Source organism: Lepidochelys kempii, chromosome 2 (assembly GCF_965140285.1).
Source record: "Lepidochelys kempii isolate rLepKem1 chromosome 2, rLepKem1.hap1, whole genome shotgun sequence".
Lineage (NCBI taxonomy): Eukaryota > Metazoa > Chordata > Testudines > Cheloniidae > Lepidochelys > Lepidochelys kempii.
The window spans coordinates 236,698,706-236,712,627 of record NC_136381.1 but is presented as its reverse complement, the minus strand read 5'-3'; the positions used below and the strand labels follow the sequence as shown (position 1 = coordinate 236,712,627).

The window sequence follows — 13,922 nt, the reverse complement described above, 5'->3', positions numbered from 1 at the left end:
AAGATGTTGGGCCAGAGACACAGTGTTTCTGGGTGGTTGGCCCTGCCTCCTGTCAATCCCCAGGACCTGCAGAGTTGAGGGGCAAGAGTTCATTGTGCATCTTGCAGGGTTTGTTCCCCTTGATTCAAGACAATTCTATGATTAGACCCTCACAAGGTTTCCCCTAACTTTTCCCCCCAGCCTCTACCTACCCCAGACCCAAAGGAATATCCTGATTTAAACACTGTGGGCCAAATTCATTCTTTATTGTTATCCCATTTATGTCAAAGGGATGGATTTCAATCCAGATTTCCTATTTCTCACCTGTAGATTAGAAAAATTCCTCTCTCGCAGTTGCCGTACAATTAGTCATGTGTAGAGATGGTGTGAACAGCACCTGTCAGACTGAGTACCTCAGTCTGTGGATGTTCTGAACTAACACATTCCCTGTATCCTTGGCCACATCCCCTCTCTGGCCAGTGCTTTCAGCTTTTGGGGCTTTACTAACTGGATCCATGCTCCCCAACAGAGTAGCTTTGTAGACACCTTTTCTGCTGTGATCCTCTCACCCCTGGCTAGACTTTCTGCCACCAGGATGACATGCATCTGGTGATCCACTGGCAGAATCCAGGAGTGAATCTGGCCCACTATTTGCAGAGAATTTGAAAAGATGTTCCTTAAAATAGAGTCAGCACTTATTCCAATCTTCATTCTTCCACTCAGGAACCCTGGGAAAGAGACGAGCCTTACACTGTGCCTGTAGGGTTAACAAATGGGGTCTGTTAGACCGGTGGGAAAAGTGAAGACCTTCCTTTCAGCCCCACATGGTTACTCACTGTATTTTCCACTGAATGCATCCGATGAAGTGAGCTGTAGTTCACGAAAGCTTATGCTGAAATAAATTGGTTAGTGTCTAAGGTGCCACTAGTACTCCTTTCCATTTAGGGACTGTTAGCTCAAGTGCTTGTGCTGCCCTCAATTTTCATGGCAGCTCATGGAAAGAGAATTAAGGTCTCATATAAGCAGGAATGGAACAAGCCACTTAAAGGAAGAATTAGATATGTACCTTATTTACATACAGTGCCACAGATGTGCAATAATATGTAAAAAAATATGGCTGGATACTTCCCTGTTATGAAGAGCTTACAATGCACATGGAGGAGGAGCTGCTGTTCAGATGGAAGTATATTTATATGTAATACCATTTTTAAGTTTTGAAAATTTATTTTAGAGCTCATTAAATGTGCCAGCGTGACAATGCTAAAAATGCTAAAAACCAAAGTCCATCTTTCTGTGCATGCATTTCCCTAGCTGAAAAATGGAGATAATGATACTTCCTTCCTTTAATGTCTAATGATGAAGAGCACTATATAAGAGCTACATATTATCAGTATGATCATCAGCCCTAGTTATTATCCCTAGAACTGGTTCAGCATAGGCAAAAGCAGCACAGACTATGCCAGAAATGTGCCACCTCCATCAGCGAAGGAATAATTTAGCCTTCCATGTTCATTCAGTTACTGGCTTCATTTCTCAGATTGCCAGAAAGCAAGCCACTTAAGTCAATCGTGTTGTTGGTTTTTGTTATGCAGACACTTATTCAGTGAGAACTGGACTAAGACCAACCCACTTGACCTAGGATGCCAAACCACAAAGAGATATGTTCAATTTCAACCACTTTGACCTGGTGTTGAGTTGATCAAATAATCTGGGGAAGAGGGAAGGACTCAGATTGACAAGGCTGCGCTCCTTTCTTTAGAAGAATGAAGACAGAAAAACTGTATTGTTTAATTTTGTATAACATGGTGATAAGTGTTATATGAAAACCTAAGATAGAAGGGAAATACTCCTACAGATGTGTATAGACCCAACCACCATTCAGTCCCTTTGTATTTTTCATTTGCAAATTGATAAATTTATTCCATTAATTATCTAGGATTATAATTTAAAAAGAAACCAAACACATGCACACAAAACCACTAAGGATTCACGGTCACAAAAACTATGCTATTCACATTTTACAAAAGATATGCTGGCACATTGCTTTATGGCAAAATTCAGTTGGCTGTTAGCATTCTGGAGGCTCGGAACTCAAAGGGTTGGAGGATTCAAAGTGCCCCTGATTACATTATTCCCCCCTTTTGAATATCTTGAATGAGAAATGAAAGTTGTAGAGCAGATGTGCCTATCATAGCTTAAATGTGTTTAGGAAATGTTACACAAATTATGGGAGTTCAATGTGCAAAACAAAGCAACACTATATACACAAAGGAAATCATAGACATTTATAAAGATTTACACATCCACATAGCTTTAGACTGAGGATTTTTTAATGAGAGACTGAATTTTCATGATTTGTAATAGCACTGAAGGCCACAGTTCAAATCTATAAAACTTTTAGCTTATGATACGTTCAACTGGAAATGAGAATAAAACACCTCACTTGCAACAAGAGAAGTCAATGCAATGCCCTCAGTTTCTGCTGGCAATAGTCTACTACTAAGCATAACTTCTACGGATCAGTATTGAAATCACATGTTACAGATTAAGACCTTTGACCATGCAAATCCTTACCCACGTGTAAAGTCAGCTGTGTACATAGGTGTAGATTTGGTGTCATACTGACCTATTTGTACAAGTTGTTGATTTGTACATGAACATAAACATTGAATTTCTGAACTTTTAATGACAGGGATGACCCAACACTCTCACAAATCTTGGGAGACAGGCCAGTCCTTGCCTACAGACAGCCCCCCAACCTGAAGCAAATACTCATCAGCAACCACATATCACACAACAGAACCTCTAACCCAGGAACCTATCCTTGCAACAAAGCCCGTTGCCAACTGTGCCCACATATATATTCAGGGGACACCATCACAGGGCCTAACAACATCAGCCACAGTATCAGAGGCTCGTTCACCTGCACATCCACCAATGTGATATATGCCATCATGTGCCAGGAATGCCCCTCTGCCATGTACATTGATCAAACTGGACAGTCTCTATGTAAAAGAATAAATGGACACAAATCAGATGTCAAGAATTATAACATTCATAAACCAGTCGGAGAACACTTCAATCTCTCTGGTCACGCGATTACAGACATGAAAATTGCTATATTACAACAAAAAAACTTCAAATCCAGACTCCAGCGAGAAACTGCTGAATTGGAATTCATTTGCAAATTGGATACAATTAACTTAGGCTTGAATAGAGACTGGGAATGGCTAAGTCATTATGCAAGGTAACCTACTTCCCCTTGTTTTTTCCTACCCCCCATCCCCCCCGCCCCCGACGTTCTTGTTAAACCCTGGATTTGTGCTGGAAATGGCCCACCTTGATTATCATACACATTGTAAGGAGAGTGGTCACTTTAGATAAGCTATTACCAGCAGGAGAGTGGGTTTGTGTGTGTGGGGGTGGTGGGGTGGGGGGGGTGGTGAGAAAACCTGGATTTGTGCTGGAAATGGCCCATCTTGATTATCATACACATTGTAAGGAGAGTGATCACTTTAGATACCAGCAGGAGAGTGGGGTGGGAGGAGGTATTTTTTCATGCTTTGTGTGTATATAAAAAGATCTTCTACACTTTCCACAGTATGCATCCGATGAAGTGAGCTGTAGCTCACGAAAGCTTATGCTCAAATAAATTGATTAGTTTCTAAGGTGCCAAAAGTACTCCTTTTCTTTTTGTGAACTTTTAATTTTATTCATTAATGAATTTTAAAATGGTATTTTGCTTCTTCCTATGTAGAGGTATAAGCAACAGAACAATATTTTATACTTTTCTTTCTCCTTTTTGAATGCTGACTCCTGAAGAGAGAGATATCGTAAACTTCAGTTAACAATCAGAGGAGATCATATCAGTTCTAAACTTAGCAGATCCCCTACATTTAACATTCAAGATGCAGAACCACCTACTTTCTACATGATTGTTCTTGTGACACAGAACTGAAGCAATGTGCATGTCCCAAGCAGGGGAGAAGGGGATGTGTTATAATGCCCATTAATTATACTGTGAACTGTCCTTGAGCAACAGCCTTGCAATCAGTGACAACCTTCTACTGAGAGCACACTAGTCACTTCCTGGTTTTAAAATGATAGGGTTTGACGCCCAACTTTGCACTAATTTTTGCCTGTAGAATTAGTTATGCATCACTTCAGCAATAGCCCCAGCAACTACTTTGAATACCCTGCAAGATAATGTAATGAAGCTTGCTATAGTCTCAGGCCTGTTCTGATCCCTTTTTAAATGTGGAACACACAGAACCAGAAGGAAACTCACACACAAGCTTATTAAACTAAGTGATTACACAAGAACATTTGAGTCAACTCATGCCTGGCGAGCAGTCTACATATAAAGATACCCAAAGGAAACTGAAGGCAGATTACACTTGAATAGAGTGGAGCCCAAAGCAAGGTAAGCACATTAAAGGTGAGTAGTAAAGAAGATGGAGAGAGAGAGACTGGGAACCTTTGTGTCTGCGCACACTCTGGGATGTGGATGTCTGTCAACAGCAAAGCCCTTTGTCCTACGGTGAACAGAATGATGGTTCAGTGCTAATTACAGAAGCATCTGTGTTCAATAGCTGAGGAGCATTGGCTGTGAAAATTCCGTGTTTGGTTACAAAATTTCTCTTCTCTTACGGCTTGTTTCTCACTAGATAGTTAACACAGATTAAGGTAGGATGTGAATTTAAAGTGCAGTAGTTTTTTCTGAATAACTCCATGTGTGGACACTCTTATTCCAGAAAGAAGTGTAGGCTTGTTATTGTTTCCCCAGATGTTGGTTTTTTAATACAGGGAAGTGGCAGATAATGGTTGGCTACCTTGGTGGACTGAGGCTTGTTGCTTGAGAGTATTACTATTGTGACTGATGCAAGGAGATATTCCAGGGTGGTTCTAGAGCCTCCTTTCACAGGATTTTTAAGCTGTTTATTCCAGAATAAGAGTGTGTCTACACATGGCATTAATTAGGAACAGTTAATCAAGGACAAGCCCTTCCATATGGTAGACAAGCTCTTACATATGGTGGAATGTACTATCAGTTGCACATTCTGCATGCTTTAAACTGCAGGGCAGACAATGGCTTTAAGACTTCTTTAACAGTTAATTTTCACATTGCTTTCTAGCATACATTTTCTATTTATACTTCTTGAAGTATATTAACCAAGATCTTAAAAAAACCTTTGAGTCAATATACAAAGAAGCAGCTGTTCTTTGCATATTGTTCCAATCTGCTGCTATTCTCTCTTCACACCGTGGCCATTAAACCCTTTAAGAGCCCAGAGGCACCAGTAGCCAACTGCTCAGAGTTCTGTGATCTACATCTTGGGTGCATCTGGAGGCTTTTGCACCAAAACTGTTTAAGTGGTTGCCACAGACAAAGTCAAACCATCTTTGGCTTAGAGGAGTCCAAGACAAAAGATCCTAACCTTTGACTATTAGTGGTAAATATGCCCAATGGCCTGTGATGGGATGTTAGATGGGGTGGGATCTGAGTTACTACAGAGAATTCTTTCCTGGGTATCTGGCTGGTGAGTCTTGCCCACATGCTCAGGGTTTAGCTGATCGCCATATTTGGGGTCGGGAAGGAATTTTCCTCCAGGGCAGATTAGCAGAGGCTTTGGGGGTTTTTTGCCTTCCTCTGCAGCGTGGGGCACAGGCCACTTGCTGGAGGATTCTCTGCACCTTGAAGTCTTTAAACCACGATTTGAGGACTTCAATAGCTCAGGCATAGGTTAGGGGTTTGTTACAGGAGTGGGTGGGTGAGATTCTGTGGTCTGCGTTGTGCAGGAGGTCAGACTAGATGATCATAATGGTCCCTTCTGACCTAAAAGTCTATGATTCTTCTGGTGTAACTGGAAAGTCTTCTTCATGAAGAAATACAATACAATCACTCCCAAAAGGCTACATCTAACTCCACATGACTGTTGCCTTTGAAATAATTGGAAACTATCAACTATGTTTGCCACAAAATACTATTTTCCTTTTATTTATATACAAACATGACAGAGAGAGAGAGAGAGAGGGAGGGAGGGAGAGAGAGATTTTCCCAAACTTATATCTCTATCATCTACAAAACCAACAATGATTAAAACAGTCAGGCAAAACCCTGCATGAGTATTAGTAATTAAAAATTATGAGGATGGGTGACAAAATGCTTTTCAAAAATAAATAAAATGAAGTTTCATCCAATAATGCAAAGAAAGTATCTTTTCACTCTCTAAACCTAAAATGTGACGATTGATTACCCAGGACATACAGCATTGGGCAGTACTTCTGTTTTTTGTTGAAACATGTTTTCTCAAATAAGAGAATTAATTGGCTAGCAATTTAAAACTGTTTAACTTAATTTTCATTTAATCCTTTTATAAACTCCTTATGGTCTTTTTACAGTTTTTCTACTGACCCTTTCAAGTTCATTAGCTTTTGTAATTACAACACCTAATTTTTCCTCCATCTTTTAAATCAAATTGTATCGTGTAATCAAAGTAAATCTTCCATCAGTTGGTTTAGGAGAACAAATTCCTAAATGAGATCCAAATAATTGCAATTATTCTGATTTTTATAATTGGAATTCAATGTTAAAAAGCTTATTAGCATGCTATTAGGAAAGGCATTCATCAAACAATATGTACTGTATGACATTTCTGCTTTTTGCTGTTGAACCATAAATTACATAGTACACATTATTCCTCAACAAAACAACAATGCATTTGAATCAAACCCATTATTGCTGTGCTCTGTTGCCTAGAGACTGTACATTTGAAGTTTACTGCATTTTAGATGGACATTTAAATTACAAATGGCAATCCAACAGTTCTTCACATAATGTATAGACAGAAAGCAGTCTGTTATAGACTACTATTTTGTGCTTCTTAAGAAGAGTTTAGCTTTTTGGGTAAGATATTTTATGTTCAGCACTACTAAGCTTGATAAAATATTCCCAAACCTACCTGTTCCCAGGCAAATACATGTTGATTGAAGTAGAACTGAATCTGTTCATTGGCAATGTTGATACACAGTTGTTCGAAAGAATTTTTTTTGAAATTTTCAAAGCCAAAGATATCAAGAATCCCAATGTTCAACCCATCATCATTTTCGCTGAAAAAAGATAAAAAAAGCTCTTCATATGTTTATCTCCATTATTTTACATAATGCCTAACTTCATTATTGTTTCAAGAAAATAAATAATGGGCCAAATTTATCACTGACCATGGGAGTTACATAAGGATGAATTTTGCCCAATCAGATGAATCTTAATAGAATGATCAGTTCTAATATGAAATACAATAATACATGTAAATCTAAGGATGACTGTATATGCCAAACACGATTTCCCCTATTGGGGAAAAAAAACAGACTATGGTTCACAAATGACACACAATTGCTCTTCGTTTCTATGGTAATAAAATAGGCTTGTAATTAGATACTAGGTATTTCTTCCCTCAGATTATTTGCTCACAATGCTTAGGGCTGACTTTTCAAAATAGATCGTCTGCAGAGGCCCCTACATTCATTTTTATGCACCTAAATACCTGTTTTAAATATTAAGATTAAGATAGGAGTTTCAATTTGCAATGAGGTGCATGCAACAGGTATTTAGAAGCCTAGCTTTAGGCACTGAAGTATGAAAATTTGACCTTACACGTTACAAGAAAAAAATCTGAAGGAGAAGTACCGGATAAGTAATTACAGGAATTTAGCAAGTAATGCCTATTTTATTACCACCCACACAAACATCAGTTCTATGTTATTTGTACACTGCATGCATTTTAGATACCAGATGGGGATCCTCATCCCTGCCCCTTCCACAGTGGAACCACGCTTGTTCTACTGGTTTGGAGCCCTCAAGGCCTGCTCAATGGCAGAGTGATGGGATATGTCCATAAATTAGCAGTGCAGCTCCATCTGCCTTGTATTTCGGCTTAATAATCATCAATCAAAATGGTATTTATTGCTGTTACTGAGTATTTTAAAGTTTTCAGGGCTCTTAGGGCTGCAAAACTGCAGCCTTGGATTCCCTCTGATGTTTCTTAAATGAAAATGCAGACGTGCCAGATTGAAATATTATGTGTATTCGGAATCAGGTAGTTTTAAATTCATTCCACTCCCCTGGCACCCAACTACCATGGAGGGCCTTGATTTGCATGATTTACTAACAAAGCTGTGCCAATCCTTCACCAGATTCATTTGCATCCCCATCCCCTAACCTTTGTCTGTTTGGGTTTAGACTGCAAACCTTTTCAGGGTAGGAACGGTCCTTTCCTTTTTGTAAAACACCTAGCACAATGGGGTGTTAAACCCGATGAGGCTTTGGGCACTATCATAAATACTTAAGAAGAAGAAGAACACCAGAAGGATGCATGCAAATAAGATCAGAATGTGGCCTAATCAATCTGCAGATGAATGGCAGCGTTGGCCCTAAAAGTTATGAGTAAATCACCTGAAGGAAAAATATCTGGTATATAACTCCAGTAGGTTTACTCCTAATTTACATGGGAATAACTAAGATCAGAATTTCACCCAGTTAATCTATAGCGAAATGCCAAGATGCCAGTATTACAGCTATTTACTATATGTCTATTGCATACTACTAATGAAAAAAATGTATATGATCAGAAATGATTACCATAGGTATAGAAGTTATCAGATGAAGGAAGGATTTGTAAGAGCTAAACGTTATGGATCTGAACAAGCTAATAAAATATTATATCATGACTATTCCGTTGCCAGATGTTCTATAAAATATATAGACCATGTAGGTATACAAATCATACATTTCACATTGCAAAGAGATAATTTTTCTACTGGAAAAATGTCCCTTTACCTTAAAAGTTTGTCTGGCTTGAGTAAAGTATTGATGCGATTGACTATCCAACTAAAGAGACGCCCATATAATGCTTTGGCCATGGCATCTCTGACATCAATAGCTTTTTCCATGGTGTTAGGACGGATAATGGTTTCCCCTCGAGTCACCACGCAGTAGGAGGTGAGAGCTTCTTGCAGTTCATCTGCCTGAATGCACAGCAAGGAAGCACCTAGAAAGTGAACAGATGTACTGTTAAGACATACACACAACCCGCAGGTATATTTTTGAAGGAATGAATGAAGTATTTCTTAATTTCTAAGCGTTAGATTGTAACAGTACAATGTGTCCTGATTATGGGGCAGTGTGGAATTGTGCTGCCCCAAGAGCAGATGAGGGACTGAGTCATAATCTGTAGCTAATTCCCCTCTTGCTCCAGGGTGGGGAAGTCATGTGCACCAGCCCTTTCCCAGGTGCAGATTACTTTCCCTTCAGTGACAGCTCAGCCATGCTGGACAATGTGTTGGGGGCAGAACCAAGGCTCCACCCTCTCGTACAGGAGGGGGAGCAGCAGCTTCCCTGTGGATGCTTTTCCACTGTAAGCCCATTGTGACCCACAAGGGAGGTAGCCCAGCTCGATTTCCTCGAGATAAACGCTGTAGGAGATAGAGCTGGTAAAAAAATAAAATTCAAAATTTTGATGAAATTTTTCACAAAAAGTTTTAATGTTGACAAAAACCATGAACATTTTATTTTGTTTTTCGCCTCCCCCCCTCCCCCCGGTAACAGTCATGCTATCTGAATAAACTTTGTGGATGGACACAAAAAGTAAATAATTTGTATGCACATAAATATGAAAGAAACCCTTCTTTTTACATTTTTATTAATGTGGATTTGGCATGAATTGAACTGCTATACTTTAAGTCTTGCAAAATTTCCACCTGAATACAGTTTTATAGATAAATCTAATGTGATAAAATCTCCTGCCTGCTAAAACATTAAAGAAATTTAATCTTAAATAAAAGGAAAGAGAACTCACAATTCTCAAGTGCGACTGGATTGGAAATATTGCTCTTGTCAATCATGTGCTCGGATACCACTGAAGAAAACTCAATGTTACCCACGTTTAAAATTGCAGCAAGAATACTGTAGACACTGCCAAGTTCCTGAAAAGGAGATTAAAAATGTAGCCATTTATAGTTTTACATTTGGTACCTTAGGCTGCAATAACTGGTATTCTACACCCATTTTCTATATCTTGAAGATAAGCATCTGTACTGGGCCCTAACATGTTGCTATTGACTGCCTCCTCATTTATAGTGGAGCCTGGACTGTCCTGGAGCACACACAGCGGAACAGGAGTCACTGGCTGACCAGATCAATGATCGAGGCAGCCAATACACATGAGATCTTATTCTAGTAAATTGATGCAATTGCCTGACAAGGTTGAGAACTCCTGCTCAGGACAAGTACAGTTAAATTAGCCGTAGCATTTTCATCATGCTCTCCTCTCTCCACCAGTAAGACCAAAGCACCCCTATTCTTGAACCACATCAGAGGCTTACTCTCAGACATCTAATTCAAGCTCTGTGTTCTCACTTTCAAGGTCCTTCACAATCTTTATCTCCATCTCCATTTTTGCTCTCATTGCCTCTTACTCTCCTCTGTGTTCAGTCCTCTTGCTTTACTGCTCCCTTTTCTCACTCCATGCCTTCTAGGACTCTGCCTCCCAAGCCTGGAACGGCCTAATTCTTCTTGTCCACCACACACTCTCTTCCAGGAATACATGTATCCCATTCTCCTCACCAGTCACTCCTCACACCATACTCTAATGCTAGTCCCAGGGGATGCCTGGCACCAAAGAGGGGGCAAGGAGGAGGTGGAAACGTGGCCTAACCCCATTTCTGCAATAGTTTAGAACTAGATTAGCATGCAGGTAGGAGCAGGTAGGAGCAGGCTATAAAGGGATGCCATAGTGGTTGTGCTTCTCCCTCTGTGCACCAGAGAGTTCAGGAGCAACTCCATACCACTCCTTGCTGTGCCTGAAGGCATGATCTAGCCCTAAGGCTGGAAGCTTCTTGGAACAAAGAATGAGTTTTACAACAGGTGTAATCCTTGTGCCCACTGAAGTTAATGGAAACAGTGCTTCAGTGGGAGAAGAATCAGACCCTATATAGTCCTGATTCAGGGACACACTTACAGGTCCTTAAGCTCATCCATATTCAGGATAACACTTTAAATACAGACTTAATTTTAAGCATGTGCCTAAATCCCATTGTTTTCAAGGTAAGCATGTGCTTAAGGGTTGTCCTGAATGGGGATTTTTTCCTGATCTGGGGACAACATTTGTAATCACAATGTAAATTTTAGGTGACATATATAGTAAGTGACCTTAAATAATAATGAATGATAAGTAAAACTGTAATAGTAATAGATAAAGTAATGCTTCCATTGTGGTTTTGGCTTTGATCTAAACTGTAAACTTGAATACCCATCTCCATATTTGATTATTTCTGGTCATTGTCTAAGCAGAGTGAGACAGTTTTAGTTTCTGTAATGTAGATTAGGTTAAAATAGAATTTTGGGCTACTATTTTTCTTAAGGGCGAAGTAGTATTGGACAAGCATTTTATCAGATGGGCTACTCATCACTCCACAGCATTTTATATCATACTATTTTGTAACATGCTGGCATCAATTATTCAGATAAAATCCTTAATTATCTTTAATTGCTCAACATATTTTATATTATTTTCAACACATTCAGAATTGAATCCAGCACAAATCTAACACTTAATGAAAATGAATTATTCCAGTTACTCCAAAGCCAACTAAAAAAGCTCACTCTAAAAATTACTCTTAGGATGATTGGCACGCAGTGTGTATGTTTGTAAAGTGATTACTTTCATTTCAAGCCTAAGAATGTGGATGAAATTCAAAGAAATGGATAACTTGACTTTTGCCATTATGTTGTATAAAGGGTATAGCAACGGACATTTTTGTGCCCTTTTCCAGTAGGTATTAAATCTGGTTGATCTGTCTAGAATGATTATTGTGAACCCCAGGCAGTTCTTTCCTCTTATTTTTGTCATGCAGTCTTAAGTAAAACAGTGTGGGTTTAGGACAGAGAGCAAAGTATAGAGTATGTAGGTACCATTACAGCATGCTAGCCAGTTTAAAAGAGAGATTTCATAAAAACACGTAGGCTGCATTTTAATCAGAATGCACAAGACTATGTTCAGGACTCCTGTTAATAAAACACGAATTGTGGATATATAGAGAAACTCCTCTGTGCACCACGATGGAATGTCAAAGGTTAGGAGTACGTTATTGCACCTTTCCATGGAGGAGCCTCTTTCTGATGCAACATATTTCTCTAGCCAAAAAGTAGCAGTCTCGGTGCATACAGAGCTTGATTTCTGGCATATAGCCACAGTTCTGCAAAGGGTATGGTGCAGAGACACAGCCCCAGCGGCAGTCCTGGGAGACATTACGCCTGGATTAGGTACAATGATTCCAGGAGCTCATGGGAGCTCTGGGAACCACTACTGCTGTGTCACCCTTCAAGAGAGTGCAGTATCTACACCCCTCTGTACCTAGCCTTCTCTGCCAGCTGGGGTGGAAGTGGGTCAGACAAAAGCCACACCCCTTTTGAGAGGCTAGTGCTTCCACAAGGAATATCCCCTTCATAGGAGGCTCAACAAGAAAGACTCTTTATGCCTCTCCTTCCCTATCCACTCAGAAACTAAGCACACCCTGTACCACAATCTTCTGCAAAATGACCAGAAGATGCATGCTGGCATTGTGCATAGTGTGGCCACTCACATTTCTCAGTGGACTTCCAAAATATCAGAAGTGACACCCCCTCTTTTGGCGATATAGTGTCATTGCTATATGAAGGTGATGCTCTTATCAATCAAAATGAATGTTTAAGCACGGGGAACAGGAACAGACTGGTGTAACTGCATAGTACACTTCATGCCCCACAAGGTCTTGTCATGTGGGTAGCTCTGCTGATGACAGTTCTGCAACCTTCACATTAATGTAGGCCAGTTCTGAAGAGATGGAAGTACTGCTGACAGGAGATTGTTGGGCCTTACCATCTGCTATACAGCGCTGGAGTTGTGAATAAGTATCAAAAGGAAAAAAAAGATAATGGGCTTGGGAAAAAAAGATGAAAATTCAGCTTCACTGCTAATAGGTTTCATCTGCTTTGGCTACAAAATAGGTTTGCGGCCAGGTCGGCAATGGGGCTGATTGAAAGTTTTCTGTCAAGATTGTTTTTCCAACAGAAAATGGATTTTTGAGTAAATGAATTTTTTGGCAAAAAAGTGTCCACTTCCCATTGAAAAAAATTGATATTTTTTGTCAAAAAATCAATGCCTAAAAATGATATATTTGGATTCTGAAATGCCACTTGAGGGCCTCATGGGTGTTGTAGTTAAGGTGTCTCATGCTCCCATTCTCCTGCACCAGGCTCTCCAGTCAGACTTCATCTTCCATGATTCCATGTAACTGCCATGATGTATCACCTCCCTCAAGAGAGGAAACTACAGTGTGTGATGGGAGATACTTTTGATACTTATTGACAACTCCAGTGTCATAAAACAGCAGGTAATACTGTTTCTGATTTTAATTTTTTGCAAACAATTCAAAATTTTCCATGGAAAAAACCCATGGAAAAAAGCCGTAGTAAATAGTAAAGAAATGCATCACTAATGGCAAAAACAGCAAGGAAAGTATTATTAAAACATAGGGGAAAAGGTTCACACATGTTTCTTCACAGCTAAAATATTACCCTTAATGACGGCATGGTGAATGTTAATACGTCATCGGCCATGTGTATTGTTCCCATCCAAACCAGACCTGTGAAAAGTCTCACACTTGGAATTTTAGAAAACTCTCAGATTTTCTTTTGTAAACTAGTATTCTATATTTATAGATTTGCCTCTTTTTAGTACCTCCTTCCTGTTGGACTTGCTCCTCCAGAACTAGGTACCAACAGTGTCTGAGAAATATTAACAACCATGAATAGCAACATTATAATGCAGCTCCTCTACTAATGGCACATGAAATTCCTTGTTTCAAAGCAGCTGACAAAGGGAGACTTTAAAAAGAAACAGGCTAAT

The 13,922-nt window shown here is 39.5% G+C and overlaps 1 protein-coding gene across 1 annotated transcript in view; it reads right to left on the bottom strand.

Annotated features, from left to right (window-relative positions):
- Positions 1-13,922, bottom strand: part of MYO3A (myosin IIIA) — a 194,088-nt gene that overhangs the window by 65,019 nt on the left and 115,147 nt on the right. The window contains exons 17-19 of the mRNA XM_073334312.2: positions 9,834-9,960; positions 8,816-9,026; positions 6,942-7,089 (exon numbers count right to left, since the gene is read on the bottom strand). Of these exons, the coding sequence (XP_073190413.2) occupies positions 6,942-7,089; positions 8,816-9,026; positions 9,834-9,960 (486 nt within the window). The remainder of the gene's footprint in view (positions 1-6,941; positions 7,090-8,815; positions 9,027-9,833; positions 9,961-13,922) is intronic.